The sequence below is a fragment of the Rhinopithecus roxellana genome, chromosome 10 (assembly GCF_007565055.1).
Source record: "Rhinopithecus roxellana isolate Shanxi Qingling chromosome 10, ASM756505v1, whole genome shotgun sequence".
NCBI lineage: Eukaryota > Metazoa > Chordata > Mammalia > Primates > Cercopithecidae > Rhinopithecus > Rhinopithecus roxellana.
In genome coordinates this window covers 101,508,399-101,521,373 of record NC_044558.1, presented here as the reverse complement: position 1 = coordinate 101,521,373, position 12,975 = coordinate 101,508,399, and the positions used below count along the sequence as shown (strand labels likewise).

The following is a 12,975-nucleotide window of genomic DNA, read 5'->3' as shown; positions in this document are numbered from 1 at the left end:
AGGCCCATTACATTCAGATTCAATAAGAATTTGTCAAATGCCTATTTTGTGAGAGGCATTGAAAGATACAGTATCTTATTTCATTTTTAATTGAATTAGTATTAGTAATGACTTGATGAGGCACAAAAGTTAGTCTGTACAATAACATTTTTTTTGTTGACATAAAAGTGATCCCTATACTATTGCCTGTGTCCACTTTATTGATTGTGAAACAGCCTAAATGCATGCAATTGGAAATTGGAAGTCATTTTACACAGTAAAAGAAAGCAACACCATCTTTCCATGTACCTGCCAGTGCTCTGGCTGGTTTGGCTTTTCCAGCAGTTTTTTGGACTTGGGTGAGGTGGCTTCCTAGGGGCATTTTCTTACCCCTTCCCAGCTAAGACTGCTGCGAATTTTGCATAATTTGGAGGATGCTCTACCCTTTGGGGTAGCAGAGTTTTGCAACCCACAAATCCCTTTTACCTTGAGGAATGGTGGTGATGGTGGGTGTCAAAGACTCTGTCTGTACAAGTCCCCAGGAAAGCTCAGCTGTCGCCTGACCCGAGAGTCGTGCAGTTTCCTTAACCTTGACTTTAAGTCAGCCCTCTTTAACCCCGACTCCCAAGCTGGGCTGTCCTTTGAAAGAAAAACGAAACCGCCCAGTTCTGAGCGTCGGAAAATGGGCACTCTCTCCCTGGGGGCTTGGGGCAACTTCCCCGCTACGTCGCCCAGAGATTTTAAATAACTGCCAGCCACCAGAAACCCCCTAACCCTTAATTTTCCCCTCCGAGACCCAGCCGGCTCCTTGCCACTTCCCTCTCCAAACGCTCACGGGGGTGGGTGGCAGCAACGAGGCGATTTTCTTCGTCTTTTTTTTCTCCGGGTTTTGTCATGGAAACGCTGACACAACCTCCAGACGGCGGCCGAGCCCGGCCGGGGACTGAGGGCTTTTGGGACCCTGCGGGAGCGCGGCGTGCACACCGCACTCCCCGGGCAACAGCTGGACGCGACCATATCCCGGGTAGGGGCGGGGGGAGCGCGACGCTCCGCCCAGGCGCTAGGGTCCCTCCCTCCTCCCGGCTCTCCGCAGGCGCCCTCCCCTCGCCGGGGGCCGCGAGTTGCATTTGGTAAAACCCAGCCCCAAAATATATAGATCTTTGGAGCGCAATGAAGTAGCCTTTGGAGAGGAGGGAGAGGGCCCGTCGGACAGCCACAGCGGCCAGCGCAGCGGCAGCGGCGGCGGCACCACCATCACCGCTCGCACCCCAGCCGCCCGGCCCGCGACCAGGCAGCGGCGGCCGCCGGCGGGATCGGAGGAGGCGGCGGAGCGGCGAGGAGGAGGAGCAGGAGCGCGCATCTCAGCACTTCCAGACCAACTCCGGCACCTTCTACACCCCTGCCCGGGCTGGGGGCTCCAAGAGCGCCAGCGAAGCGAGCCCAATCCTCCCTCCGAGCCTTGCTCAGCTCTGCCCCCGCCTCCCGGGCTCCGGTCCGCGCGGCGGGGTCCCTGCTCCTGCGCCCCGGGCGCGCCTCCCGGACACCCCGGTCCCCGCAGCCAGGACAAAGCCATGAAGCCAGCGCTGCTGGAAGTGATGAGGATGAACAGAATCTGCCGGATGGTGCTGGCCACTTGCTTGGGATCCTTTATCCTGGTCATCTTCTATTTCCAAAGTATGTTGCACCCAGGTAGGGGGCGCGTTAGCGTGGTTTTGTTGGATATTTTCTTCTCTCTCGCGCTCTCCCTCGCTCGCTCCCTCGCTCCGCCTGGTTTCTGCCTCTTCCAACCCTACCTCTCCGCCTTCGGCCTCTTCGGGGCTCCTGGCTGCCCGGGTGTACCTGGGTCACCGCGTCCGGATGGGGAGGAGAAGGGAAGGTGTGCTTCTCCTCTTCTTCCTCCCGGCTCCAGGCTGGAGGATGGGACCAGGAGGGGCGGTAGTTTTTTTTTTTTTTCCCTTCTTCTTTTTTTTTTCTTTGTGTCCCTTGTCTGTCTGTCTTCGAGGTAGCAGGGAAAGGGAGAGGTGTGGGAAGCAGCCGGGGGGGAGGGGCTGGTTTGAGGAGAACGAAACTCCCTCCCCGTTGCTGCCGAGGTCGGGGGATGAAAGAGTTACCCGAAGCCGGCTGCTCAGCGCCCGGGCGAGCCGTCTCTTCCTGGTTGCCGGGCCGGGGGCGAAGGGTTTACGCCCCGGCGAGGTTGCGAGTCCCTGAAGCAGGCTGGGGAGCCCGGGACTGGGCTCCCACGTATCCCGGGCTCGACGCAGAGCTGAGCAGGTGTGGAGAGAGTTCGGGTGCCCAGCGCTGCCCCTCCACCACGCGCCGGCCGTTTGCCCCCGGGGTCCGGCTCTGCAGTGACCTTGCGGATGGTGCCCCGGGGCCTGCTCCAGCCCCCAGCACCTGAGATGGGAACTCCGAGCTCCTGGGTCACGCCTTGACCACTGCAGTTTTGGAGGAAACTTTGGCCAGGTCCTGGGCTGACCGTCCGTTTGCATCCCCCACTTCTGGAATCCGAGCAACGGGAATCCCCCGGGCGGCGTGGGAATGAACCCTATTCCTCCCGTCCCTTGCGGCTCAGGCAGAGTTCCACGTCCGAAATCTGGACTGGGGGAGGGACGAGGCTCGTCGCTTCCGAGGGATACGAGGGAAAGTTTGGGTTCTGGAGAGGGAGGGCCGCCCTCGAGCGCGGCGGCCGGGGGTGAGCAGCTTGGCTGCGAAGCCCAACAGGTAGAACCTTCCGAGAAGCCTGCCGGGTAACGCGGATCTCCCCTGCTCCCTTTTCCCCTCCCTTAGCAGCCCCCTGCCGGGCCACGTTGGCTCAGAAATCCATTTTCTACGCCTCCGAGTTGCCTTTCTCAGCGTAGTCACAGCAATAATTTGCTTTTCTAATTGCAAGGAGGAGGGAGGTGGAAACGCATTTCCTTCCAGGGAAGTGGGGTTGGTGTTTTTCATTTTTGCCTCCCGCCTTCTCCTTTCACTGTGTATCTAACGCTTTAAGCAGACGCAGTCCCGAATTCATCAAGCCTGCGTTTGGGTCGATGGCAGAGGAATAAAGCTGTTCTTTCCATCATACGGGCAGGGCTGCAGGCTGCAGATTCCTTGACAGCGCAGGGACAGACGGCCTCTTTGCCCCACTCGGCCTAGAGCGGTTGTTAAGGCAGCCACACTGCCAAGGATATGGTCCGACTCTACCACATGTAACCCCAGGACGTCCGAGCCAGCCCTGTTAAAGATGGCTTTTGTTTGCAGCTGGGTATTTTTAGTTTAATGTCAGCAAACTACAGCGGTGTTTGTCTCCTCACCCAGACCTGCGGTTGTGAAACTTATGAAGGAATTTAAAAATGGACCTGGCTTGCATGCCGGCAGGCAGACCTTGGTTGCAGTGGGCAGGACCAGACAGCCAGGGGTATCTCAGAGTGCCAAGCTCCTGGAGCCACCGGAGACCGGGCCAGACTCACCCCAGAGCGCCAGGGGACTGGTGGTGTGCAGATACACTGGGGTTCAATACGTTTAAACAAGGAGCGGGGTGATTTGGTCTAGACTCTAGAGCTGTGTTCAGGTCTCTTAAAGTTTTGCTGGGACCGTGAATGCCAGTAATGCTCTGTACAAATGCCCAGAACAAGGATGAGTGTCAGCCTTCAGCAGGAATGCGCTTGAGCTTCTGTGTACCTGAAATACAATTGTCATGGAATTCTTTGTGAGAACTGGGAAATAACTTTCTAGCCCAAGATACTAGGAAGAAACTTCCAACTTGTAATTGGCACTTTGTGAAAATTTCCAGCTCTTGTTAGATTCTGAAGTTGACTTGAAAGTGACATCATATCTTTTCAGTCTAGCCTTTTGGAAGAGGCAGAGAACCTTTTCTAAGCTTGTGCTGATAAAGATCCTCTGTCAGTCCTGCCCCATCCTTTATGTCCCCTTCTAGTCCTATTTTCTCCCATTGTTTATTCTTTGGATCTCTAGAAATATATTTTTCTGATATTTCCCCCCAGTCCATAGCAAATACTACTTTCAAAACCTTCTATTGAATGTAGAGTTACAGATAGTTCAATTGAAAGGCCTTCCTTATTTCAAATGACTTACAATTCCACAAAAACTCTGTGTCAACAGTTTATCATTACACGGGGCATAAAAATATACTTTGAAGTCCACATTAAACATTTTCTTTTTGGGGGGTTCATTTTTTTAAGCTACACTGTTGATAACCGCTGATGTGGAATCTTTTTCACTGGTTTGAATTTCTTTAAAAGTTAAAGATCCTTGCTTCTCTGAAGTATCTTGGGGTAAGGAGAGCTGATCCTTCAGCCTGACTCTGCAGTTTCTGTCTCTCCAGATCACCCTGGGAGAGGCAGAAGGGACCACAGCATGGCACAGATTGTGTAGCTAAAAATTTGGAGGCTTCTGGCAGGGGTTCCAGATACCTGCATGTGAAATAGAAAAATAGTATTGCAAAGGCAGTGGGTTCCAGGCTTCGTTGTAGCTGGAGGGTGTGAGATAGGGGAGAGAAAGAAAAAAGGAGGGCGGGGCATGGTGGCTCATACCTGGAATCCCAGCATCTTGGGAGGCCGAGACGGGTGAATCACTTGAGCTCAGGAGTTCAAGACCAGCCCAGCCAACATGGCAAAACCACATCTCTACTAAAAATACAAAAATTAGCTGGGTGTGGTGGCACATGCCTGTAATCCCAGGAACGCCGGAGTCTGAGGCATGAGAATAGCATGAACCTGGGAGGCAGAGGTTACTGTGAGCTAAGATGGCACCACTACACTCCAGCCTGGGCAACAGAGTGAAACTGTGTCTCAAAAAAAAAAAAAAAAAAAAAAAAAAGAGACAAAAAGCAGACAGCTGGCAAGGCTGGCTGTCCCTCTCTCAGATTCTAATCTGGGGCCCATTATCTTTTCTAATTCATAGAATTGATTAATTTGCAAATTTGAGTAATTGGTCATTGGTTGCACAAGGGTTTAGCAGAAGTGGGCCTTGTCAGTAGGATAGTTACATTTAGAAGTTTTTGATACTCTGAGTTAATAGTCTTCCTTAAGAATATTTTATTGGACAAGGACCAGGTTTTAGACTCCTATTTTAATCCCGATGTTTTTTGCACAGTGTCTGACAACAGTGGGTTCTCAATAAAATATTTGCTGGATGAATGCATCAAGTGATTAAACTCCAGAAGTAGACCCACTTCTCTGGTTTTCAGGAAGGTCACTTCAAGCCTTGCCAAGAATGCCTGGTCGATAACTCTGACTCTGTCCGGTGGGGATACTTCCTGCCTTCCTGAACTCTGACATGGACCCGGTTAAACTCATCAGGTGCCAGACAGGAGCTTTCACCGTGGCCTAAATTTGCAGCCCGTGAGGTGTAGGCAGCTGAGACACTGCTCTGTGTCCTGGATTCTGGAGAAGGTTGGCCTTGTTTAGCCACTAAGGAAATCCATCCATAGAACAGACACCTTCTATGGCCGTGAACTATTCCTAAAGTCAGGGAGAATGGAACCACATACCTGCGGTTTCTATAGAGGTTTGAGTTCACCAGTGAATGCTTCCTATGAAAGTTCATCAGCTTACATTAAAGTGTCTAGCATACCTGTCCCAGATGGCTGGGTTTTGATGGAGCTGTGTCATGCAGTGCAAAGCTGAGAGGCGCCCCAGGCTGCATTGGTGCAGAGTGTGTAAAGGCAGCTCTTCGGAACCTTCCTTTTGTGTTACTCCATAGGATTGTGGTTTTTGTTTGAAATCTACTGTTCATAGAAAGAAGCCTTCAGAGGAGAAAGCCTTTTCTCTCCTGTTTGCTTCCTATTATTTTTATTTTTGCAAAATGTTTATTTTCACTGTCACCTGGGATTTTTTTTGCCTTGGTTGAATGTATTGAAAGATTATATCCTTTATTTAAAGATGTCTCCGTTTACCCCCTTGCAGTTTCACTTGATCAGGTTGAATCTAAAATGCATTTTATATTATAATTTTAAACTAACTGCAAACATAATATGTGCTCATTTTAGAAAATTTAGGAGGTGGTCAGGTGCAATGGCTCACACCTGTAATCCCAGCACTTTGGGAGTCCGAGGCGGGTGGATCACCTGAGGTCAGGAGTTTGAGACCAGCCTGACCAACATGGTGAAACCCTGTCTCTACTAAAAGTACAAAAAAGATTAGCTGGGCATGGTGGTGCACGCCTGTAATCCCAGCTACTTGGGAGGCTGAGGCAGGAGAATCACTTGAACCAGGGAGGCGGAGGTTGCAGTGAGCTGAGATCGCGCCATTGCACTCCATCCTGGAGAACAAGAGTGTAACACCATCTCAAAAAAAAAAAAAAAGAAAGAAAATTTAGGCGGTATAGAAGAAAAACAATCATTATTCCACCACCAAGAGGCAACTGGTACTTTAAAAATGTATTATAGAATATGTTTATATATATTTATATATTCTATAATATATTTTTCTCAACTATGCAAAATACATATATATAGTTGAGATAACATCATACATTTTGTATCCTGTTTGATAATAAGTATTTTAGACAAATACATCATTATCACAACTAGTTATTAAAGTTAAAGACAAAGTTTAGCCATAACTGTTTAAATATATGGACTTGCATGTGTCTCCACCTCCCACCCTACCCCTTTGCAGGATGTCAGTCTGGTATTATTTTTTGCTGTGGTTGCACAAATTTAATGTTATGTTACAGAATCTTTTTGCTTATACATGGAATGAGTTTGGAGTCGTACTCCAATTTGTAGGGGCTGTTCTTATGTTATATATCTGAAACTTCCATTGAAAAGGTGTCAAGAGGTCTCAAATATGAGACTGTTATGAATTCTGAAAACAGCATTGAATCACTGAAGGTTCTCATGTACCCCATAAATATATACAACTACTATGCACCTACAAAAATTAACAAGTAAAAAAAATAATTGAAGGAGAAGACATTTTTAGCATGGGGTCTCTCCTTGGTCGTTTAAGTTAAATGTTTGCACCTCGATGGAGCCTTTTCATAGCTGTGCTCAGATGAGAAAGACGTTGGTGATCTCCTTTGATTGTTACAGTCCTCATTTTCATTGCCTTCCAAAATAAAAGGACTGATCAGGCACCATAGAAAGGGTGGTTGGGGGCTTTCCATGGGGTGAGGGGAGAGGGAATCCATCCTTCAGCAGAGGTATCTGTTGTTAGTATTTGTCTGGTTGAAAAATCATTTTGTTCATAGCTTTATCAGCACAGTCATTTCAAAACAGGAAGTCAAAGGCTCCTAAGCAAAGGCGCCACCCTTTCCCTTCTTAAACCCACCAAAAGGACCTCTCTTTAATCTGGAGGTCAAGTGAAAAAGGCTCTCATGAAAGTCATTGCCAGCAGTTCTCTTCTAAGTTCAGACTCTGAGAAAAACCAGAAGTCATTCTGCTGATTCATTTTTTTTCTTTTTAGTTTTTCTTTTGAATTTTTGGGATACCACCTTTGTAACAAATAAAGGGGAGGCAGTTCTTCCTATGAGATCATTGAACAATCTGATCTATCAGTTAAAATTTCCTGAAACTTGTAATTTGATGCATCTCAGATCCAATGTGATTGATTGAAACTTACAAGCCAGCTTGTTTTCCTCCTCCCCAGCCCCCTCTCTGTCTGTCTGTCTGTCTGTCTTTTCCTTTCTTCTCCTCTGTGCCAAATGCTGTTCTTGGCACTGGAGATCTAACACATACATCTCTGCCTTCATGGAACTTAGATTCTAGTGGGACAGACTTTAAGCAAATACAGAAGTGACATAAATGGTATATCAGATGGTTTGAAGAGAAAAACAAAACAGAGAAGATGGTTGAGTGATGTGAGAGGCAGGGGTTGCAATATAATATAGAGGTAATTAGGGAATGTCATTGATAAGACGACACTGAGAGCAGACAGCTGCAGGAAATGAAGGAGCCAGTCATGTTCCAGGGAGAGAGCAACACAAGTTCAAGTCTGGTCCCTGAGGCAAGAATATGCATGGCAAGGTGGTCAGAGTGCCTGGAGCAGAGGGACAGAGGCAGCCAACAACCACAGTGGGGAGACACAAGTCGGAGAGAGACGATTGTTTTGAGCCTTGGATTTAACTCTAGATGGGAGGGAAGCGCTGCAGAAGCTTGAGCAGAGGACTCTTGGGGCAGGGAGGTGAGGAATAAGGGTGGAAGCAATGTAGAAAGATTGAAAATCAAGTCTCCTACTTGCACTTTTTTTTTTTTTTTTTTTTTTTTTTTTTTTTTTTTTATGGAGATAGAGTCTCGCTTTGTCACCTAGGCTGGAGTGCAGTGGTGCAATCTCAGCTCATTGCAACCTGTGCCTCCTGGGCCCAAGCAATTCTCCTGCTTCAGCCTCCTGAGTAGCTGGGATTATAGGCATGCACCACCACACCTGGCTAATTTTTGCATTTTTAATAGAGACTGGGTTTTGCCATGTTGGCCAGGCTGGTCTCAAACTCCTGACCTTAAGTGATCCACCCTCCTCGGCCTCCCAAAGTGCTAGTATAGGTCTGAGTCACCGTGCCCAGCCCTCCTTGCACATTTGTGTTCATCTTTGGTCAGCCGATAGTATGCTTTGGTTAAGTGGTCACCATATAAGTCCTATCTCCCCTCTACCACCTGCTCCCCCTTGACCCCCAACTAGACCATTTCCTTTTTCAATTTTTTAAACTTTATTTTTAAAAACAGGGTCTTGCTCTGTTGCCCAGGCTGGTGAGTAGTGGTGAGATCATGGCTCACTGCATCCTCGAACTCCTGGGCTCAAGGGATCCTCCTACGTCAGCCTCCCAAGCAGCTCGGACTTACAGGTGTGCCACCATACCCGGTTCCATTTCCAATTTTTAAAGCAGTAATGAAGAGATCTGAAAAAGAGATTTGAGAACAATTTTGACTGAGCTTGTAGTGGGAAATTCGTAATATCTTCAGGGTGCAATCCGTGGCATTTGTGAATAAAAATATCCAGAAAAAGTGCCAGACTTAAATTGGCACTCAATAAAAATATAGCGATGAAATGGATCAACACTCTGGGAGTGGAAGACTCAAGTCCTAGTCTGGGGTCTCCCACGTCCTATCCCCATAAATTATTGTGTATTATTGATTCCAGGACGTATTTTTTCACATTGTAGTAATTATGTAATTTGTGTTGTGATTGATGGCATGTCAGCACCGTGCCGCGCTTTAATGAGCAGCTGTTTGGTTTCTTAGTGTTCCATCAAATAGTGTGCCTTCACCGTGGATGCCTTCTGAGGCCACCTCTGTAAATCGTGGAAGTACTTTATGTAAACTGTGGCACACTTCATAACCTCAGTAAGTGATGAAAAAATGGCATTCCTCCAAGATGCAGACTCTGAGGGCTTAAAAGTACCGGGTTAGTCTTGAGTACTTGCCTCTCAGTGGCCAGACTGGCATGCAGTCTGTCCAGGTCTTTTTATCTTTGCCTGGCACTTATTTTCAGAACCCAGGGCTTGTAGTTAGTATTTCTCAGATTGATGATGAGGTTGGTTAAGAGTTAGAATAGGGAGGGTGGGAAGTAAGTGATTTAACTTGGAACTTGAACCCGGAAGTTCATCTAGAAATAGACACAAACATTTGCCCAGGGAGAGTGTCACCAACGTGGATTTTTGTTTCTTTCAAGGCTACTGAGCTGTCATGACTTTGTCATTTCTCTTTTCTGGCCCTTTTAGAAATGTACTGTAGTTGTTTGTTTTTTTGTACATCTTCCTCTTTTGATACAGCAAGGCATGGATTCTCTCAGGTTCATCTTTATAGCCTCTGACCCTGGCCCAGAGGTGCCTAGGAAACATTTAAAGAGTTAATAATTGATTCTCAAAGATAAGCCTTTCCACCTTGGTCACCACCCAACCCATGTGCCCAGAACTCAGAAGGAGGAAGCCAGGTTGGATTGTCATGTACAAATAGCATCTGCTGTGGTCTAGTCCATTTGTCTCCCAAATCTCTTTGCTTCTGTTCTGCTATGGTTCAGGGCAGGAAATAGAAATCAGTCTAGGTATTTTATTTTTTAATCTAATTGAATTTTTCTTTTTTTGAGACAGAGTATCACTCTGTTGCCCAGGCTGGAGTGCCGTGGCACCGTCTGGCTCACTGCAACCTCTGCCTCCCAGGTTCAAGCGATTCTCCTGCCTCAGCCTTCCAAATAGCTGGGATTACAGGTGCCTGCCACCATGCCCAGCTAATTTTTGTATTTTTAGTAGACACGGGGTTTCGCCATGTTGGCTGGGCTGGTCTCGAACTCCTGACATCAGGTGATCTGCCCGCTTTGGCCTCCCAAAGTGCTAGGATTACAGGCATGAACCACTGTGTCCGGCCCCAGTCTAGGTATTTTAAGCAGAAAGATATTTACTAGAGGGAATTTGGTGCTTATAAAGACATTAAGGGGCTGGAGGAATGGGGCTCCAGGAATGTCTCCCAGCTAATGGTAGTAGTTTATATAATAATTTATAAACAAATGTATGTTGGCATGGCTGCTCAAAAAAAAACCCAAAAAACGCCCCCCCCAAAAAAAAACCTGACTCACCAGGGGTGCTACACCCTCCGAGACTGTGTCTGGAACTATTGAGTTCAAGAAAAAACTGATGGCAAAGCCGGAGAGTGGACCATATAGTGCTGTTGCAAAAAACCCTCGTGTCCCCAGCTCAATGCTTGCCAGCAGCCAAACAGCCCCAAAGGCAAGAAGATGGCCTCTGCCTCACATCTGCTTTCTAAATCTCAAGTGAGTGCTTCTGTTTTGGGGGAGCCAAATTCACATCTAGAACCTTAGCTTCAAAGAAGCCTGGGAAATACAGCTTTTCAATTACCAGCCTCTGCAGGCTAGAAAGCTTTCTAGAAGGAGGGTAAAATGAATGATGAGCAAATAATCACAATACTCACTGCACCCTATTGGTAAAACATATTTGAGCAGCCATCCCTCAATACATTTTGTTTATAAATAATTTCTGAATATTTCTACGATTATCTGCATATCTAGGATAGGATCCTTTCTGACTAGTGACTGTAAATACATATGTCATTTTCTGTTGGATAGTTCTGTTGGCTGACTCTTTATCAATTCTGATTCTTTCATCCTTTTGACCTTGTAATGTTGTCCACAAAGATACGATGGAGAGCTAGTACTTGAGAGAGAGGAATGCCATTTTCTCGTGTGCCTGGATTGTGACAATTATCTCTAAGTTGTGGTTTCTTGGCTGGGATCTCTTTAGGCCTCAGTTCTATTTTGTGAGGAATAGGATAGTTAAAAGTAGATAATATAATCTGTAAATTTACTTATGATTCAGTTGTAAATGGTTATTCATTGAAATATGCTGAGAAGGGTGGAATTATTGAGGTGGTCACTCCAGTTCATTTTGTGGTTGAAGATACCTGTCTGAGTTTCATAAGTGACATGTAATTTGATACGACAGGTTAGGCGGGTTGTTTGTGGCCATTTGTATTCTTGATATAGTTACTTTTTTTTAGGTTAACTGAAAATGGAAGGTCTGGTGTTTAGATGAACAAAAAATGCAAAGTCTGATGTTTCCTTCCCGGACCCCTTTTGTGGCACAATGTCCACTAGGATTTTGGAACCCCAGGACTAGACCTGCCTTGAATGTCATTGGTTATTGTCAGACCTGCCGTTGTCAACTCTGGGTAAAAATCCCATGTTAACCTAGTGCCAGTTCTGGCAGTGGTGGAGGCTTAGTTTGGCTTTAGATAAGCAGTATGGGGAGGGCTGATATTTCCAGCATCACCAGGACTTGGGTTCTGTCTCAGGTCGATATGGATAGACACAAAGAAACCTGGTAATGGAAGTGTTTCAGTCCTTATCATTCTCTGGCATGAGTGGTTATCTTAAATGCCTGGGGAGAAAAAACTCACAAAGGCAACTCAAGTGAAATAAGCTGGTGGCTGGGTTTCTGTTAGAAACTGTTAACTTCAAAGAATCTCAGAAGAGGGAAACCACAGAGGCCCCTCTAAGGTAGTGTTGTAACAGGACACTTAACATTTCTTAACGGTTGTCATATTTTACCTTTAATATCATTGCATATGGTCACTTATTATAGTGAAAAGAACACAGAATTTGGAGTCTAGACACCAGCTTTTAGGATTTGGCTGTTCCCTATATCCATTTGACATCATTCAAGATATTTTTGTTAAATGCTTACTAAGAGTTAGGCTCTGTTCTAGGTGTAGAATCAAACAGGTGCAAATCCATGTCCTCATGGAACATACATCATAGTGGGGGAGACACAATAACAAACGCATATTAAATTAAAGAGTATGTTTGAAGGTGACAAATACTACGGGGGGTGGGGAAGCAAGGAAGGGGGATGTGAAGTGGCAGTGGTGGGGGAATTGAAATTTTAAATAAGGTTGTCAGGGAAGTTCTCTCTGAAAAGGTGGCTTTAAAGATTGAAGGAGATGAGGTAGATGGGAGATGAGCCGATGAAATAATAAACATATTTATCGGATATTATTTACCAAAGGCCAACTTGGGTCAGGCATTGACTATAGATTACTCCCCCACGGGACTCTTATAATGTATATGCTGTAATTACCACCTTGTTACAAGGGGGGAAACTGAAGCATAGAGCATTATCACTTGTCTGAGATCCCCAGGAGAGGAATGGATGGAATAAGAACCGTACCCGGCTCTATGACTTCATATCCGCTGCTCTGAACAGCTGGGAGGGCTCTCATTTGGGCATTACTCTTCCCGTCCACCCCAAAGATTGGTGAGAACGATTGCAATTTAGTGATAGACATTCTGCGAAGGGTGGGACCTTTCTGCCCATCAAAGAATCATTCTGTCCAAATGCCACTAATGCCCCTCCTTGAGAAATAGCTCAAGACTGTGTGTGTAAACAGCATCTGGCGTAGTACTTGGCTGCATCCCATGACTTGGGCAAGTGCCTGGCAAATGTAGGGGCTTAATAATTGATTGAATGAGTGACTGAGTGAAAGTCACAGACAAGAGATTCGGTCCCCTCATTTGCCAAGTGAAGGTAGTAATATCACCTCTCTTA

At 46.6% G+C, this 12,975-nt stretch overlaps 1 protein-coding gene across 2 annotated transcripts in view; it reads left to right on the top strand.

Moving 5' to 3' along the window:
- Positions 1 to 763: 763 nt before the first annotated feature.
- The window catches only part of CHST11 (carbohydrate sulfotransferase 11), a 316,832-nt gene continuing 304,620 nt past the window's right edge, over positions 764 to 12,975 (top strand). Inside the window, exon 1 of one of the 2 annotated variants that reach the window (XM_010357301.2) lies at positions 764 to 1,653. In XM_010357301.2, coding sequence (XP_010355603.1) covers positions 1,551 to 1,653 — 103 coding nt within the window. In that variant the 5' untranslated portion in view covers positions 764 to 1,550. Of the gene's footprint in view, positions 1,669 to 12,975 lie in introns of both variants that reach the window. The other variant, XM_010357300.2, reaches the window with a different exon arrangement.